This window comes from Schistocerca americana, chromosome 2 (assembly GCF_021461395.2).
Source record: "Schistocerca americana isolate TAMUIC-IGC-003095 chromosome 2, iqSchAmer2.1, whole genome shotgun sequence".
In the NCBI taxonomy this organism is placed as follows: Eukaryota; Metazoa; Arthropoda; class Insecta; order Orthoptera; family Acrididae; genus Schistocerca; species Schistocerca americana.
In genome coordinates, this window is record NC_060120.1 from 879813401 (window position 1) to 879832818 (window position 19418).

Consider the following 19418-nt stretch of genomic DNA (forward strand, 5'->3'; position numbering starts at 1 on the left):
CCGTTTTCCAGGGCAAGTAAGTAATAGGAACGGAGCGGACATTGACCCACTACCGACACGATGGCCATCTGGAGACGTTATTTTGGAGAGAGAAAAATTGTGTTTAAAATACCATGAAGTTATAAAAGTACAGCTTGTTTAGCATGTCGTGGTGCATGTGCCATAATACGATCCGCCGGAGCTGTCAAGTAAAAGTGTTGACATTCGTAACAAGATGGAAAGAAAGTCTAAAGAACCTGAATTTGATATTTTCTCGTCTAATTGCCCACTTTGAACGCTTGCGAGTGTGACTCACCTGATCGAAGGCGCAGCGTTCGCTGAGCACGCTGTTGACCAGTGCGACGGCGCCGTCTGGAGCGCCGCCGTCGACGTGCAGACGCCGCACTATCTCGATGGCCACCTGCTGCCCGGGAGACAGCGGCGTCGCAGACAGGGACATGGCACGCAGCGACACCTCTTTCGGGCCCGCTGCCGTGATCCAGTCCTCCCCCAACCCCCAAAGCGGCCTGCAGCAATCACCATCAACAGTTATCCAAGCACCAAGCACTAGTCTCTACATCATGTATATACGGGGCGTATCACGTAAGACACGCGCCGCAAATACTGTGTAAATGGAAACTGCTGTTGATGTGCGGTTTTCACATAACCTATGGGTAGTCGGAGGCTCCCACTGTTAGCCAATTAACATTGTAACTATACTTCGAAAGTATATTTTTTTGGAAACATACATTTTTTAATGGGATGATGCCTATTGTCATTAACAGACTAAAAGTAGGATAAACTAGAACGTCAGTGGTGTTCGTTGCGGAATCTAGTGAGAGTCATTTACGAGATATCGTGTTTTGAAAACTTTCCACGCCGAAAATTGTTTGTGCCATTACTCACTCGCTCATATTGTGAAGCTCTTTCTCCTCTCTCTTCACTTGCAGTGATCATTCAGGTTTTCTGAAATTGTAATCATTTCTTTGCTACTATTGTAAATTATATCTGTCTATTTTCGTCCCATTCGGATAATTCTTCGTGATGCATCTTTTCTTTCTTAGGGTGTATTTATATCACAACAAGCAGGTACAAGCCACAGTATTCAGATGTACATTTCCATATAGCTTACGTAGGTACATAGGTAAATGCAATAGTTAACTGTAATACATTTTCACCAGTTGTAGAGTAATGGGGTAGAGGATAATGGAATGTAGTCGAATTGAGTCGGGTGATGCTGAGGGAATTAGATTAGGAAATGAGACACTTAAAGTAGTAAATGAGTTTTGCTGTTTGGGAAGCAAAATAACTGATGATGGTCGAAGTAGAGAGGATATAAAATGTAGACTGGCAATGGCAAGGAAAGTGTTTCTGAAGAAGAGAAATTTGTTAACATCGAGTATAGATCTAAGTGTCAGGAAGTCGTTTCTGAAAGTATTTGAATGGGGTGTAGCCATGTATGGAAGTCAAACATGGATGATAAATAGTTTGGACAAGAAGAGAATAGAAGCTTTCGAAATGTGGTGCTACAGAAGAATGCTGAAGATTAGATGGGTTGATCAGATAACTAATGAGGAGGTACTGAATAGAGCTGGGGAGAAAAGGAGTTTGTGGCACAACTTCACTAGAAGAAGGGATCGGTTGGTAGGACATGTTCTGAGGCATCAAGAGATCAGCTATTTAGTATTGGAGGGCAGCGTGGAGGGTAAAAATCGTAAAGGGAGGGTTTAGTTGGGTTGTTTGTGGGAAGAGACCAAACAGCTAGGTCATCGGTCTCATTGGATTAGGGAAGGACGGGGAAGGAAGTCGGCCGTGCCCTTTCAAAGGAACCATCCCGGCATTTGCCTGGAGTGATTTAGGGAAATCACGGAAAACCTAAATCAGGATGGCCGGACGCGGGATTGAACCGTCGTCCTACCGAATGCGAGTCCAGTGTGGTAGAGAAAGACCAAGAGATGAATACACTGAGCAGATTCAGAAGTATGTAGACTGCAGTAGGTACTGGGAGACGAAGAAGCTTGCACAGGGTAGAGTAGCATAGAGAGCTGCATCAGACCAGTCTCAGGACTGAAGACCACAACAACAACGTAGAGTAGTGGATAACGGATTCTTGGTTATTTACTTTATTTTATTGTTCGATCTGAATAAATTCGAAACTAGTCGTATCATAAAAATAAATGTACAACTTCGTCGGTAAAAGAAAAGATAAATTTTAAAACTGTGTTGTTTTATTTTTTAATTCTTCATCTAACGTAAGTAAACCAGTCCTCTTTATTTTAACAGATTTTCTAGCTGAAAAATACCTAACGCGAGTTACTGTGCATCCACATTCACTTCATATGTCAGAAATTTGTACTTTTCAGTTTCAGGACACCGTTAAAACACGTTGTGCGAAATGAAATAACAAGAATGATAAAAAGAAACTCCTAATGTTTAAATAAACCAATTTCCCACTAGTGCAAACACTATCAGCTATAAAATGCAGAAGCTTATAATCATGGGCTTCTTAAGAGTTCCTAACCTCCTCCTCTGACTGAGTATATTTCCGTGGCAAATTTCCGTACCACCTCACGAAAACCATCTTATTACCAGAAAATAATGTCGCACTTTCACCTCAAAAAATTTGTGTACGTTTACCGTTCTTCACTTTTTGCTTCAATAAGAATTGCACTTGTTGGCAATTACTTTGATGTGTTATTATGATCTCTTCCTATAATAAATTGTATATTATTTATTCAATAAGGTGCTCGGCGCAAGGTATAAGCATCACACTCTAATAAATGATAAGCATGATAACTACAGTAACATAACAGTTACCATTGTGTAATTGGCAACGTAACCTCAATAACGTCATCATCATCAATAGCATCACCATCACCATCACTAATAATTTTTAGTCTTATTAAGATTGTTCTTTCTTCAAGGAACTCAGAATTGGTCTTTTTCATTTTTTACATCTTCCTCCTTTACATTTCTCTATATTGTTATTGGCCAGTCTTTCAGTATGAGTTAATTTTTTGTTTTTGTTTTTCTGTCAGTGTCTGACAATCTGCTCCTTAATGCATTGTAAGAACTACCGTAATTGTTCCAAAGTTTATCATTGACGCTACTCTGTCTTTTCCAGGTATGGTGCTTTTAACTGTGTCACTTAAACTGGAGAATAGTTTCTTTAGTTAACGTCATTGGACGTATCTAAACTCGAGCTAAACACAAAGTATTTAAAAACAATGACCTGTGTGAGGTAACGGGAAAGTTGTAGAGCCCTGGAAATATTCGAAGTTTGGAGTTGGCATGGCCGCATGGGCCGCTCGGCAAGCCGAGGCCCAGCAGCAAACACGTGGTGCCGAACGGTAGCCGGACATGAGAGGGAACCCCAGAGCATGGTCCAGGCCGAGCACGTGGCTGGGAATTCCTTCGCGACGCTATGTTGATGAAAGAGACTTGTATGCCGAGAGTGCCGAAGATGGTGGACTTTTTGAAACCATCATGGCAGACATTTCACAGTATGTATAGAAATTAATAGTAGCCAGAGGAATCATAATACTTCAAAAAGAAACAAGAACATTACCGTTATTTGCACAGCGATTCTGATGGTGTAATCAGATTTTCAATAGCATTATTAGTTTAAAGTTTAGTATCTGACTGTAAATTATGCAAGTAACACCTAGTAACGAATTTTCAAAATCTAAACGCTTCATCCGATTTTGTCGATCGACGTGTCTTTAGAAATCTGTTAGTGTAAACCTAAATTGGTGTAAATTACAGGCATGTAACTTGAATAGTACATGAGTTATTGGAGGTCAAAGTGGCCGATTACTATCGATCGCGTCAGGCCATAAGTACTCCACAGCTACACGAAAATACGGTAGCAGCATGCTTATAAATATATTTATTCATCTATGTCTTTGTTTATATCTGATATATACTATTCATCAAGAAATTGGTTAAATATTTACTGTGTTTTAGAAAGCACAGATACATTAGGCTACTGGCCTACCTTCTGTTCTATCCCTTTGATATATGTTTATTTAATTTATTTATGTATTTAATAATGTGTGTTAGAGCGTGTTTATGGTCCAGCTGTGGGAATATTTATTTAATTTCTAGTTATTGAAATGTAAATCCAGTATTTCGAATGTGTTTCATTATGTTTGTGGGGTTGCGTTGTCTTGAAGATATGGCGCGAGTACTCTAGCCAGTCACAGCGCTCGTGGACGGGGAGACTGGATGGAAGCGAGAGAAGAGTTCTGGGAGCACGGCACAGGACACAGGAGGTGCTGGACGCGACGGAAGCACGGTCGCAGGAAAGGCTTGGAAGTGTGGAGCGGTTTGCTCGTGACAGTGGGAGATAGAAATACTTCGGAGTGCCGACTTGTGAACGTGTGAGATTTCCGTGGTTTCTTCAGTAAAGACGTAGTATGCGCTAAGAAGTGATCATCTCGCGAGCTATGTTGTCGCTCGTAACTAATTACGTGACGTAGGAATCTATTGTTTCCCTGTTATTCAACTTATATTTTATTTAATTGCTGGACCATTGACACCAGTAAGTGTTTTGCTGAAATATACCGCATTCCTAAAAGTACTTCTACTATCGTACTCATCATTTAAAGTCTTTAAGATAGTAGCTGCAGATTTTATTTAATTGCAATCTTTGATTTATAAATTTCTACGTTACATTCGCAGTTGCCGAGTGATAGGAACTTTCCACCATTCGATTCATGTGTGTATTCATATTGTATACTGTAGACTCAGCAGTATTTGGCCTGTAATGCGGCAACTATGTATCCCAGCCCCTAGACAACGAAACCAGCCAAAACTTTTAATATTTCAACTCTGAGTCGAAGGGTACGTAGTTGAGAACCACCACACCACCTCATTTCATTTTCTGTTTTAAAGCCCACACCTGTTACACTCATTTGTCCCCTAAATATTTTTGTTCTTGTCAGCCATTGACCCTGAATGTTTCTTTTCTTTATTAAATACAGTTCGCGGACTGTAAATCATCTTATGAGACAGATATAATTATTTCGTTATCCGCACAGAGAAAGACCATCTTTGATAGCTCTTTATTATACACCAAAGCCAAGCTTTTTTTTCACTTATGAACAGTATCATCTGCATAAAAGTTAAGTAATTCAAGTGATAAAGGATATCCTTTAATGACAACTTGGTTTACATTTATTTGCTTCCGTTTTTGCTCATCTGCTTCCACTACATTGTTTCTTTGCGATGAAGACTGCTACAGCTTTTGTTTTAACTGGTACTGAGACATAATCTTCTGATTATAGGTTGCGTTCCGTAGGATGGTACAGAAATTCTCCGCAGAAATATACTCAGTTATACAGGGTGTTTCACAATTCATCTTACACGCTTCTAGAGGGTACTTGATGGATCAAGTTTTACATAGGAACCAGTGATCTCTACACAACCTGGATGATGAACTTCAGCTGTCTGATTGTGCCAGTCATAGATACTCATACTTCGTTTCTTGCCAAATTACAACATAGCTGGTAGGATATGTCACGAGAAAAAGAAAAGAAAATACTTTTCGATTTCGCTCTCACATCAGCCTATTACATCACGTATCGACATAAATTTCAAAATAATAAATCAGTCTGCAATTCTTTGTCACGCACAGACCGATGGAAATTTGTTTGCCAGACTACAACATGGCGGACGAGGCAAAGCACACGTGTCTGCTCCAGTCCTATACTCAGAGACTAGACTTCCACATACAGGATGTATAGAGATCACTGATAGGAACCCATGTCCGGAAACGTCATCCAACGACGCTACATAGTGGCAAAGCCACAGGCGCCAACGCCTGTAAATGTTTGTACATACAGGATGATACCGTCATGCTGTTACACACTTCCAAGGATGAAGACGACGGACAAATGTATGAACTTGAGGTAAGGGTCCCTGGGTCGGAAACGAACGAATAGAAAGCTACAAGAGAAAAATCATTACAGTATCTCTGATAGTGGAATTCATGTAACGGTACTGTGTTTGCTGATGAGTAAACGGTGGCGGTACTAGTGGTAAGTGGGTCTGATTGCGTAATATTGTGAAAGTATTTCATAATAGACCTGTAAAAGCAGAACATAACAAGATTAACAACACAGAGGAGAACTGAATATTTGATTGCTTATTATAGTGACAAGTTTAGTGAAAGTATTTCACAATAGGCCTGCAAAAGCAGCATATTGAAACGTCCCCTTAGAAAAATTTATGAATGACTGTGCTGATAAACCTCTTACATTATTTGATTTTCAAACAGCTGAGCAGAACTGAACGTACTCAGACATTTCGCTCTTTACCTATTCTGATCAACACTAAACTGCCACACAATATTTTTAGCGCAACGCAATCTGACTTTCAATAATCCCTACAAAAGAATGGCCCTGACTAACATTAACCTATATCTTTCACAAATCACTTACCTCACGAAAATCTTCGTTACTCGAACTACTGCAATACACCGAGCGCCACTACTTCCAGCGAAATAAAAGATTCTAACTACTGAAGGCACTAACTACTGAAAGGCATAGTTAGCAAATGAAAGATTTTGATACAGAAAAAACAATATATTTACCTTAATAGTGTTCAAAAGTCATAATATATATAGCAGTTCATGACATCCAGTCTTACAAATTTGCTTTCTCTGATGGACACACGTCCAGATCATCCGCTCTCAAAACTCCGCCATCTCTCTCCCCACATCCAACTCTGCTGGCGGCTCACCTCCAACTGCGCAATGCTACGCGCTGTTAACAGCCAACTGCCCAACACTACAATAGCATATACTCCAACAATGCAAACCAACCACAGCCTTCACACAGCACAGTCAGTGATTTTCATATAGAGCGCTACGTGGCGTTACCAACATAAAAACCTAAACAACCTACTTACAATATACCAAGACTAACAGAAAAGGGGAGAACTGAATACTTGAAGTAAATACGAAAAACGTAAATTACGAAGAGATAAAAGCATCAGTCGCTCACCTTTGAATGATGTAGTCCAAGGTAAGATAGATGCCACCGTACTTCCAGAGTGTCACAAGACTCAGGACCTCCTTCGCGTGCTGCACAGAATACTCTGTACCAAAGAAGCGGTACAGTGTTAAGATGGACGGATCAAGATCAGTGTCCTTGAAGAAAAAATCTGTTGGAGCGTATATCGCCTTGGCACCATCGGGGACGGTGAAGCCTTCTGCAGGAGGCGCACACGTGTGGAGCACGTACACGTGGTACTCCGAGTTGTGGCGGATGGCAGATTCCACGGCGCACATTTGGAGAGTACCGAGGCCGAACCACGGCACTTCCTGTAGCAAAATTGAAGACGTCGAAGTAATTGACTGCGAGGTAGAAAATCAAGAAAAAAGACCCCAACAGGAAGGGCGACTGGAACTGACGGGATACACAGAATATTCGAAACTTGAATACGGCTTTGTGCCTCATATCTATGAGTCGAGATAGTCGCTCGAAAGCCATCTTCTGGTAAACACCTATGTTAAATCGCGCTGATCAAATTTGTACCAAAGTGAATAAATTTTCGCGTTTGATCGGTCCTCTTGTCATTGGCAAAAAACCACTACAGTTTTGAGTATTTTTGAAATTTTGAGCCTTGTGAGTGGTTTATTTAAGGTGATATTCAAGTGTGATCATTTTATGTCGTCCATAAACTCCGCGTGGCATGTTTCACGCAGATAACGAGACATTATGACGAGCACTTCTTTACAGGAAACCTACTAAACTACTGAATGTGCCATCTCGCACGTAGTCGCGTGTCAGCGACTGTTAAGATGTTTAAAATATCACGTCGGACTAAATATCTTCTGGCTGCTCTTCGGTATGAACTTGTAACAGAGACCGTTAGTTACCTTACGTGATTGATGTCGGGGTATGAAATACGGACTTGATAGCCATTTTCCTTGTTTTAAAGACAATAAACCAACTAAAAGGAAATGGTTGACATTTGTAACAGAGACCGTCAGTTACCTTACATGATTGATGTCGGGGTGTTAAATACGAACTTGATGGCCATTTTCCTTGTTTTAAAAACAATCAACCGACTAAAAGGAAATGTCTGACATTTTTTCAAACGACTCATGCAAGAATCCCGAACGCTTGATAATCTAACTTCCAGCTATTACCGATGGAATGGAGTTAAGTGGCCTTTGCGTGGTAGATATTTCATCGAATTTTCGTCAATGCTGCATTTGTTGGCTAAACCAGTATCTACCATTGCAGAGTGAAGGGGCAAACGATGTGAAGCCTATCCAGGTGGTTGTACAATTTTTTGAAGGATAACGAGAGACTAACCCACCCCACCGCACACGTACGGAAGAATGGCAGATTTTTTAAGAAATCTTCGTACATAATTTTCGTGAACCTCCTTGACTTCGTGCACGACACAATTATATTCATTTTAAATTTGTGAGTTAATTTGCCAACTCTTTTTTGAACAATCCCACCAAATTTCCCGAATGGTATTTGCATGCATAAAAAAACGCAATAGATTATCTTTCCTAATGCCGTCATAGCTTACTCTGCTGCAATGGGATGGCTAATCTTGGTAACTCTTTCTTCTACACAGGGACGGTTTTCGTAGCTTCGTACAGCATTTTCGTGAACCCCTATCATTTTGTGCAGGTCACAGTTACATTTTTTAAAAATTTATTAGTTAATTTATCAACTCTTTATTGAATAGTCCCACCAAATTTCCTGAATGGTTCTTGCATACATGAGAAAACACAAGAAATTATCGTTCCTAATGCCGTTATGGTATACTTTGCTGTGAAGGAATGTCTAATCTCTTTCGATTCTTTTTTTCCTGCACAGGGACTGTTTTCGCTCCTTGGTGCGAAAGGAATCTGTTGTACGACAATTGGTACTGGCAGCCGGTTGATCAGTACTAATTACACAACCGAGGTCTTTACCTGGAATTCTTCTGCTCTGGCTAATGCTTCGTCCATCGTTGCTAACCCTTTGGAGCTGACCAAATATTTGAACAACGACCTACAGAGGGAATAAAAATTTGAAGAAACTGTACTGTAATGCTTGATTTATTAGTGAAATTAGTACGGCAGAAATGACTGTTTTTGAATAACTTTGCATGACACATACAATTTAATGATATTATATACGATGAAATTGGAATGGGCAGGATCTGAACACGTACGTCCGGCATGGTAGCCGTAAACCGTATACGTTGCTCAATGCTCTCTTGGTCGAACGTAACTAACGTTATGGACGTGGGAGGTAAAAAATGGTTCACATGGCTCTGAGCGCTATGGTACTTAACTTCTGAGATCATCAGCCCCCTAGAACTTAGAACTACTTAAACCTAACAAACCTAACGACATCACACACATTTACGCCCGAGGCAGGATTCGAACCTGCGACCGTAGCGGTCGCGCTGTTCCAGGCTGTAGAGCCTAGAACCGCTCGGCCACCCCGGCCGGCTGTGGGAGGTACGAAAAATCATTAACATCGATTTTCTCCGAAACTAGGGTCTGTCCCATGAAAAGCTGCGAGACAAATACTAGGGACAAGTCCTCTACAACATATCTGAGACTCATCGAAACCCGTGATTAACAGGTCTGATGGTCCCTTGTACAAGGGTTGCATTACAGATGGAAACTAAGGCAAATCCTTGACCGGACGTTGTGACCGAGCTGTTCTAGACGCTTCAGTCCGGAACCGCGCTACCGCCTGGGGTATGGATGTGTGTGATGTCCTTACTTTAGTTAGGTTTAAGTAGTTCTAAGTTGTAGGGGACTGATGACCTCAGATGTTAAGTCGCATAGTGCTCAGAGTCATTTGAACCATTTTTTCAGCAAATCCTTGCGACATTTAAATGCTGAACAAAGTCAAAGCAAACGCCAGGACAGCTAGTCAGGAAACGTTCTATGAAACTGAAAACAAGAAAGTACCTGTCGAGTTGTAAAAATAAATAAATAAATAAATAAAATTATGGAGTTTGAATCACACCTAAACCTAGCTAATTGATGGTAGTCGTCTGTGCAGGCGTTCAGTCATTATAATGGCATCGAAACAGATGTGATAAATTAAAGCTTAACTAATAAGTCGTACATTCTGAATTTGCTATACAGGGTGTTACAAAAAGGTACGGCCAAACTTTCAGGAAACATTCCTCACACACAAAGAAAGAAAATATGTTATGTGGACGTGTGTCCGGAAACGCTTACTTTCCATGTTACAGCTCATTTTATTACTTCTCTTCAAATCGCATTAATCATGGAATAGAAACACACAGCAACAGAACGTACCAGCGTGACTTCAAACACTTTGTTACAGGAAATGTTTGAAATGTCCTCCGTTAGCGAGGATACATGCATCCACCCTCCGTCGCATGGAATCCATGATGCGCTGATGCAGCCCTGGAGAATGGCGTATTGTATCACAGCCGTCCACAATACGAGCACGAAGAGTCTCTACATTTGGTACTGGGGTTGCGTAGACAAGAGCTTTCAAATGCCCCCATAAATGAAAGTCAAGAGGGTTGAGGTCAGGAGAGCGTGGAGGCCATGGAATTGGTCCGCCTCTACCAATCCATCGGTCACCGAATCTGTTGTTGAGAAGCGTACGAACACTTCGACTGAAATGTGCAGGAGCTCCATCGTGCATGAACCACATGTTCTGTCGCACTTGTAAAGGCACATGTTCTAGCAGCACAGGTAAGGTATCCCGTATGAAATCATGATGACGTGCACCATTGAGCGTAGGTGGAAGAACATGGGGCCCAATCAAGACATCACGAACAATGCATGCCCAAACGTTCACAGAAAATCTGTGTTGATGACATGATTTCACAATTGCGTGCAAATTCTCGTCAGCACACACATGTTGATTGTGAAAATTTACAATTTAATCACATTGGATTGAAGCCTCGTCCGTAAAGAGAACATTTGCACTGAAATGAGGATTGACACATTGTTGGATGAACCATTTGCAGAAGTGTACCCGTGGAGGCCAATCAGCTGCTGATAGTGCCTGTACACGCTGTACATGGTACGGAAACAACTGGTTCTCCCGTAGCACTCTCCATACAGTGACGTGGTCAACGTCACCTTGTACAGCAGCAACTTCTCTTACGCTGACATTAGGGTTATCTTCAACTGCGCGGAGAACTGCCTCGTCCATTGCAGGTGTCCTCGTCGTTCTAGGTCTTCCCCAGTCACGAGTCATAGGCTGAAATGTTCCGTGCTCCCTAAGACGCCGATCAATTGCTTCGAATGTCTTCCTGTCGGGACACCTTCGTTCTGGAAATCTGTCTCGATATAAACGTACCGCACCACGGCTATTGCCCCGTGCTAATCCATACATCAAATGGGCATCTGCCAACTCTGCATTTGTAAACATTGCACTGACTGCAAAACCAAGTTCGTGATGAACACTAACCTGTTGATGCTACGTACTGATGTGCTTGATGCTAGTACTGTACAGCAATGAGTCGCATGTCAACACAAGCACCGAAGTCAACATTACCTTCCTTCAATTGGGCCAACTGGTGGTGAATCGAGGAAGTACAGTACATACTGACGAAACTAAAATGAGCTCTAACATGGAAATTAAGCGTTTCCGGACACATGTCCACATAACATCTTTTCTTTATTTGTCTGTGAGGAATGTTTCCTGAAAGTTTGGCCGGACCTTTTTTAACACCCTGTATAGAAGACCAACACGCGGCTCCTATCTTCGGTCGTTGATTGGACAGATGTAAAATTAAGTGAGCCAGGAATAGAAAAATTAATTGAAAAATTACTAAATAAACTTGACAGAGGAAACGGTACACGACTTGATGGTATACCCTTTCGATTCCATCATGAATAAGTGGAAGAATTGCCCCTTCTCCGAGATATTGCTTGTCTTCGTCCGTTAAAACAGTCTAATGGCCGGCAATGATCGTCTGTTCGATCGCAAGATCGTCAATCTTTTATGTTGTAGATAATAGTGGTAAGGTTAATTTAGGGTATCTTGACTTCCAGTGAGTCTGTGTTATAGTGCTACACCTTCATTTAGAAAACGAAATACGCGACATCGGAATAGGTGTAATAGGGCATTGAACCCTTCGTAGCTAACAGGATCCGTCACATTGTTTTTAGTGCAGAGGCATTGTCAGAAGATAAGTAGCATTCAGTATACACTCTGACCATTAAAACTGCAGCGCCATGAAGGATGACAAAAACCGGAACTTAACTTATTGTGATTATAGTACACTACTTGTCATTAAAATTGCTACACCAAGAAGAAATGCAGATGATAAACGGGTATTCATTGGACAAATATATTATACTAGAACTGACATGTGATTATATTTTCACGCAATTTGGGTGCATAGATCCTGAGAAATCAGTACCCAGAACGACCACCTCTGGCCGTAATAACGGTCTTGATACGCCTGGGCATTGAGTCAAACAGAGCTTGGATGGCGTGTACAGGTACAGCTGCCCATGCAGCTTCAACACGATACCACAGTTCATCAAGAGTAGTGACTGGCGTATTGTGACGAGCCAGTTGCTCAGCCACCATTGACCAGACGTTTTCAATTGGTGAGAGATCGGGAGAATATGCAGGCCAGGGCAGCAGTCAAACATTTTCTGTATCCAGGAAGACCCGTACAGTACCTGCAACATGCGGTCGTGCATTATCCTGCAGAAATGTAGGGTTTGGCAGGTATCGAATGAAGGGTAGAGCCACGGGTCGTAATACATCTGAAATGTAACGTCCACTGTTCGAAGTGCCGTCAATGCGAACAAGAGGTGACTGAGACGTTTAACCAATGGTATCCCATACTATCACGCAGGGTGATACGCCAGTATGGCGATGACGAATACACGCTTCCAATGTGCGTTCACCGCGATGTCGCCAAACACGGATGCGACCATGATGATGCTGTCAACAAAACCTGGATTCATCCGAAAAAATGACGTTTTGCCATTCGTGCGCCCAGGTTCGTCGTTGAGTACACCATCACAGGGACTCCTGTCTGTGATGCAGCGTCAAGGGTAATCGTAACCATGGTCTCCGAGCTGATAGTCCATGCTGCTGCAAAACGTCGTCGAACTGTTCGTACAGATGGTTGTTGTATTGCAAACGTCCCCATCTGTTGACTCAGGGAGCGAGACATGGCTGCACGATGCGTTATAGCCATGTGGATAAGATGCCTGTCATCTCGACTGCTAGTGATATGAGGCCGTTGGGATCCAGCATTGCGTTCCGTATTACCCTCCTGAACCCACCGACTCCATATTCTGCTAACAGTCATTGGATCTCGACCAACGCGAGCAGCAATGTCGCGATACGATAAACCGCAATCGCGATAGGCTGCAATCCGACCTTTATCAAAGTCGGAAACGTGATGGTACACATTTCTCCTCCTTACACGAGGCATCACAACAACGTTTCACCAGACAACGCCGGTCAACTGCTGTTTGTGTATGAGAAATCGGTTGGAAACTTTCCTCATGTCAGCACGTTGTGGATGTCGCCACCGGCGCCAACCTTGTGTGAATGCTCTGAAAAGCTAATCATTTGCATATCACAGCATCTTCTTCCTGTCGGTTAAATTTCGCGTCTGTAGTGGGTCATCTTCGTGGTGTAGCAATTTTAATGGCCAGTAGTCTATATTATTTAACAGGAAGAATACATTAAATCTGTAGTTTATTTGCGGTACACGAGGTTGCAGATCTCCGTCAACGATAATTGCTCTAACGAACGAGGATTGTTGAATAAGTAAGGCAAAACATTTTTTTTCTCGGATAATTTCAGTTGAAAAAATGCGTAATTTGTTGTGGGATATCGTGGAATATTCCCACTTCAGCCCCTATAGTTTCATGAAGTTCCGATAGGTAGCGGCGCTACATGTAGCTTTCAAAGTGCGTATGTAACGGAGGTGCGTTCCAAAGAGAGAGCTGCCATTGTCTTTCTTTTGGCGGAATATTCATAGCCGCTTGCAGAATGTCTACGGAGACCTGGCAGTGAACCAAAGAATGTTGAGTCGTTGGGCAAGGTGTCTGTAATCATCGCCGGCCGCCGGCCGCACACAGCTGTGACTGCTACAATGTTAGAACGTGCGGACACTCTCATTCCAGGTGGTCGACGGATCGCAGTCAACACCTCGCTGCCTAACTGGAAATCTTTGGTGGTGCTGGCATACTCGTCCATCAGTTTGGATAGTCGAAGGTGCGCGCCCGCTGTTTTGGGTTGTATTGATTTTGGGGAAGAGATCAAACTGCGAGGTCATCGGTCTCATCGGATAGGGGAGGATGGGAAAGGAAGTCGGCCTTGCCCTTTCGAAGGAACCTTCCCGGAATTTGGCTGAAGCGATTTAGGGAAATCACGGAAAAACCTAATCAGGATGGCCAGACGGGGGATTGAACCGTCGTCCTCCCGAATGCGGTTCCAGTGTGGTAACAACTGCGCCACCCCGCTGACTCCCGCTGCATTCCTCGCCACCTAACAGAAGACCATCTGTGTGGCATTTTTCGCGCGTAACGAGGCTGATCGTGACAATTTTTTGTCGAAAATTGTCGCAGACCACGGAGCATGGGTTCGTCACTTCGAACTGGAAACAAACGGCAATCCATGGAGTAGCACAACACCCCCTCTCGTCCGAAGCGAAAAGTTCAAAGTCGTGAATTTTAAAATTTTCCCGGCGAATTGACTGTTCAAACAAATTTCGGGCTTGCAGCCAGTCGTCGTTCAATACTTCGCACGATATTTCAACTGGGCACCTGCCATCATCTTCAGGTGAGCCGTCGCAGACTGGCGAAAACGTCCTCCGTTCCGCAATATATAGCGTACTATAACTATTCTGTGCATGCGTCGAAAACTTGATAGATGAACCACACTGCCCGCAGGCAGCGCCTTCGCTGGTGGAATAGCGGAACTCCGTCGACCTCTGCGTTGCTGTTTGCCACGGCCGTCGACGCACTCTGTTGCCTTCGATTTGAGCGCAGCTCATGCATGGTTGTTTACATCTTTTGGCAGGTTTAGTGACATCTCTGAACAGTCAAAGGGACTGTGTCTGTGATCATCCACAGTCAACGTCTATCTTCATGAGTTCTGGGGACCGGGGTGCTGCAAATCCTCTTTTGATTCGTGTATATTTAGGTAAGGAACAACAAGTCTCTGTAGTTAAATTATAGTGTTAGGGAATATTTTGTTCATGGTGCTGACGTAAGGTGTTGTGTCGGCATCACTGACTGGGAACGTGTGCTGACGATCAAAGCTGCTCTGTGTACGGATGACTGGCTCTGAGGTCTGCTTGAAAACACACAGATTCAGTCGTAAAAATGACTGCTTGTGACAACAACTGTGGCTTCCTTGTAAAAACACTTGTCCAGTCGGGATAGTTACCGCCTTGTGACAACAGTGAAAATGGAGCGGTTTACATACGCTGAAATGACGGACGTCCAACTGGTATACGGGTCTGTGAATGGAAATGGAAGAGCTAGAGTGAGAGAGTATCGACAGCGTTTTCCCAACCGACGGGTTCCACAACACCAAACATTCGGACGTCTGCATCTCCTGCTAAGTGAAACAGACACTTCCCGTGCATGTTCATCAGTGTTTGAGGTACTGTGACAAACACTCGTCAGTCGATACGCAACAAAATAAGTCAGACGGTGTTCAGAGTAAAAACACTTCGACTGTCAAAATTTTATTAGTAAATTGTCGAAGTATTCTTAAAAAAGTTGTCGAATTCATTACTCTCCCGGGAAGTTCTTGCTCTCAAATAATTTTTGGGACCGAGAGCTAGCTGAAACCCAAAACGGGAAGCTCTGATATATTTAGCGAGTCGTGGAACGTATATCGGAAATACAGTCTGGAGGCCATAGGAGGGGGTGTGTTTATTGCAGTTGGCAAAAATATTGTATATTGAAGTCGAAGTTGAGTGTGATATTGAAGTTGTCTGGTCGCGTATAACAGGTGAAACCAAGTTAATTGTTGGATGTTTTTACAGGCCACCGAATTCTGCTGTGACATTTCTAGAGTCATTGAAAGAATGCCTATGGTCAGTAGCGCGTAAATACCCAGATCATGCATTGCTAGTTGAAGACAACTTTACCCTACCGAGTACAGATTTGGATGTCTATGGTTTCATTGCAGAGGGTATAGACAGACAGTCATAAGAAGTACGTTTGAACAAGTCTTCATCTACATCCACGTGATGTACATTGAAAACTGTCTTAAGAAACTAGTACGGCAGGCCGCAAGCTATGGAAATACCTTAGACCGTGTAGCTACAAACAGGCCGTATTTAATCGACAACGTCAATAGAGAAACGGGGATTAATGAGAATTATGTCATTATAGCAAATATTGGTACTGAAGTTAATAAATCAGTCAAGAAGGCTAGGAGAGCGTTTCTGCCACAAACATCAGGTAAGCAGTTCTTAGCATCTCACTTAGATAGTGAACTGACATCACTTACTTAGTTCCAGTTAGATGTACGTAAAGGAATTTTGGGCAAACTTAAAGCTAACTGTAAATCGTGGACTGGAGAATTAAGTGACTAGTAGGTGTATTAAGGACGGAAAGCACCCACGATGGTTTAATAACGAGATTCAGAAAATGCCAAGGACACAGCGACTATTGCAGCCTCGATTCAAAACAGAACGCGCAAATGACGACAAGCAAAGGTTAGCAGAGATTCGTGTGACTGTGAAAAGATCTGTGCACGAAGCATACAGCTACTACCATCGTATTATCTTAGCAAAAGATCAGGCAGAGAATCCGAGAAAATTCTGGTCCTATCTAAAAACGCTAAGTGGGTCTAAGACTTCCATTCAGTCACTTATTAACCAGTCTGGTGTGGCAGTTAACAAAACGAAAGCCGAAGTTTTAAATTTCGCATTCAAGAAATCGTTCACGCAGGAGAATCGTACGAACATACCGTCATTTGACAGTCGACCAGATTCCTGTATGGACGACATGGTAACAAGCATCCCTGACGTAGAAAAACAACTGAAGATATTGAAAACAAATAAGTCACTAGGTCCAGATGGAATCCCAATTCGATTTTTCAAAGAGCACTCTACGGCATTGGCCCCTTACTTAGCTTGCACCTATCACGAATCTCTCGCCCAGCACGAAGTCCCAAGCGACTGTAAAAATAGCGCAGGTGACTCCAATACGTAAGAAGGGCAAAAGAACAGACGCACATAATTACAGACCTATATACCTTACATCGTTTTACTGCAGAATCCTTCACCATATTCTCAGTTCAAATATAATAAATTTTCTTTAGACCTAGAAGCTTAAATCCACGAATCAGCATGATTTTACAAAGCATCGCTCGTGCGAAACTCAGCTCTCCCTCTTCTCACATGATACACTACAAACTACGGATGATGGGCAACAGACAGATTCGGTATTTATAGATTTCCGGAAAGCTTTTGACACGGTGGCCCATTTCAGGCTGTTAAAGAAGGTACGAGCATGTGGAATAGGTCACATATATGTGAGTGGCTCGAAGATTTCTCAAGTCTCGACGACGAGTGTTCATTAGAGACAAGTGTACCGTGCGGAGTGTCCCAGGGAAATACGAGTATAATAGGACCGCTATTTTTTTCTATGTATATAAATGATTTGTCGGACAGGATGGTCAGGAATCTGAGCTTGTTTGCTGATGATGCTGTGACGTACGGTAAGATGTCGAACTTGAGTGACTGTAGGAGGATACAAGATGATGTAGACAAAATTTATGGTTCATGTGGTGAATGGCAGCTAGCCCTAAATGTGGTAAAATGTAAGTTAATGCTGATGAGTAAAAAGATCAAACATGTAATGTTCGGTTGCAGTATTATTAGTGTCCTGCTTGACATTGTCAATTTGTTTAAATATCTGGGCGTAATGTTGCAAAGCGATAAGAGGTTGAACGAGCATGTGAGTTCTCAGATATAGTAAGGAAGGCGAATGGTCGACTTCAGTTTATTGGGGGAATGTTAGGAAAGAGTAGTTCATCTGTAAAGGAGATCGCATATAGGAGCTATTCTTGAGTATTGCTCAAGTGTTTGGAATCCGTACAGGATCTCATTAAAAAAAGACATCGAAGCAAAGTTTGTTACTGAGAGGCTTGAACAACAAGCGAATGTTATGGAGATGGTATACGCGAGCTCAGATGAGACTCACTATAGGGAAGGCGACGTTCTTTTGAGGAACATCATTCAGAAGCTGACTGCAGAACGATTCTGTTGCCTCCAACATACATTGTGCGTAAGGACCACGAAAATGAGTTACGAGAAACTAGGGCTCATACAGGGGCATAAAGACAGTCGTTTTTCCTTCATTCTATTGAGAATGGAACAGGAAAAGAAATATCTGGTGCTGGTACAGGGTACGGTGGATTGCGGAGTTTCGATGTGCATGTAGCTGTAGATATATGTCACACAAATCGGAATCGAACAGCGGGAATTGCCGAAATGGAAGACGAGACTCTGCAACATGTTGAAGACACTCCATCTACAAGTACGCAACGTATTGCACGCATCCTTGGCGTCAGATGTAGCCTAGTGTGGAATGTGTTCCATGACCAGTCGCTTCATCCTTTCCGTCTTCATCGCGTGGTAGCACTAGCATCTGAACATTTTCCCCAGTGCGTGCAGTTCACTCAACGGTTTTTACAACAGACTGCTCTGCATCCCTTACTTCCTGCCAAGGTCCTGGACACCGACGAGGCTTTGTGTACTAGTGAAGACTATTTCAATATCCACATTTCGCATGTTTGGGCACATGTGAATCCACGAGATACTTGGTCTCATGGTCATTCGCTGTTAGTGTGTGGGCAGGCATTTTTGGTGACGGTTCATTGCACCATTCCATTCCGCCTCGACGGACGGAGATATCGCATCTTCCTAGAACATGAATTGCCAGAACTGTTCGAGGATGTACCTCTGAATGTGAGACAAAGGATATAATTCTATCACGATGGAGAGCCCGCTCATTTCAGTATTTCTGTGAGGAATCATCCCAGAACCACCTTCGGTAATCGATGGTTCGGCTGAGGTGTCCCTGTCGCCTGGCCACGCAGGTCACATGACCTCACATGTCTAGGTTTCTTCCTCAGGGGGCGCATGAAGCAGCTGCTGCATGAATTCGTTGTGGAAACAGAACAAGACCTCATCGCTAGAATTTCTGTCTCCCGGGGGGTATCACTGTGGACATGCCAGGAATCTTTGAACGTACATGACAGTCAATGGTCCGGCGATGAACTGTGTGCATACATGACAATGGTCGCGCTTTCTAGTAGTTCCTGTGAATGTCATTACTGTAATGAGCATGCTAAACTACGTTCTGTGTAAATCGTCTCTAGCATCAAGAATTGCCGACAGGAACCAAATATACCATAATTCAATACATTTGTTTTGATATGCTCTTAGACTGCAACGATCGACAAGGCAACGTG

General features: G+C 42.8%; 1 protein-coding gene across 1 annotated transcript in view; it reads right to left on the reverse strand.

Annotated features, from left to right (window-relative positions):
* The window catches only part of LOC124594519, a 74276-nt gene that overhangs the window by 17227 nt on the left and 37631 nt on the right, over nucleotides 1–19418 (reverse strand). Inside the window, exons 3-4 of the mRNA XM_047132892.1 lie at nucleotides 6987–7306; nucleotides 296–506 (exon numbers count right to left, since the gene is read on the reverse strand). Of these exons, the coding sequence (XP_046988848.1) occupies nucleotides 296–506; nucleotides 6987–7306 (531 nt within the window). The remainder of the gene's footprint in view (nucleotides 1–295; nucleotides 507–6986; nucleotides 7307–19418) is intronic.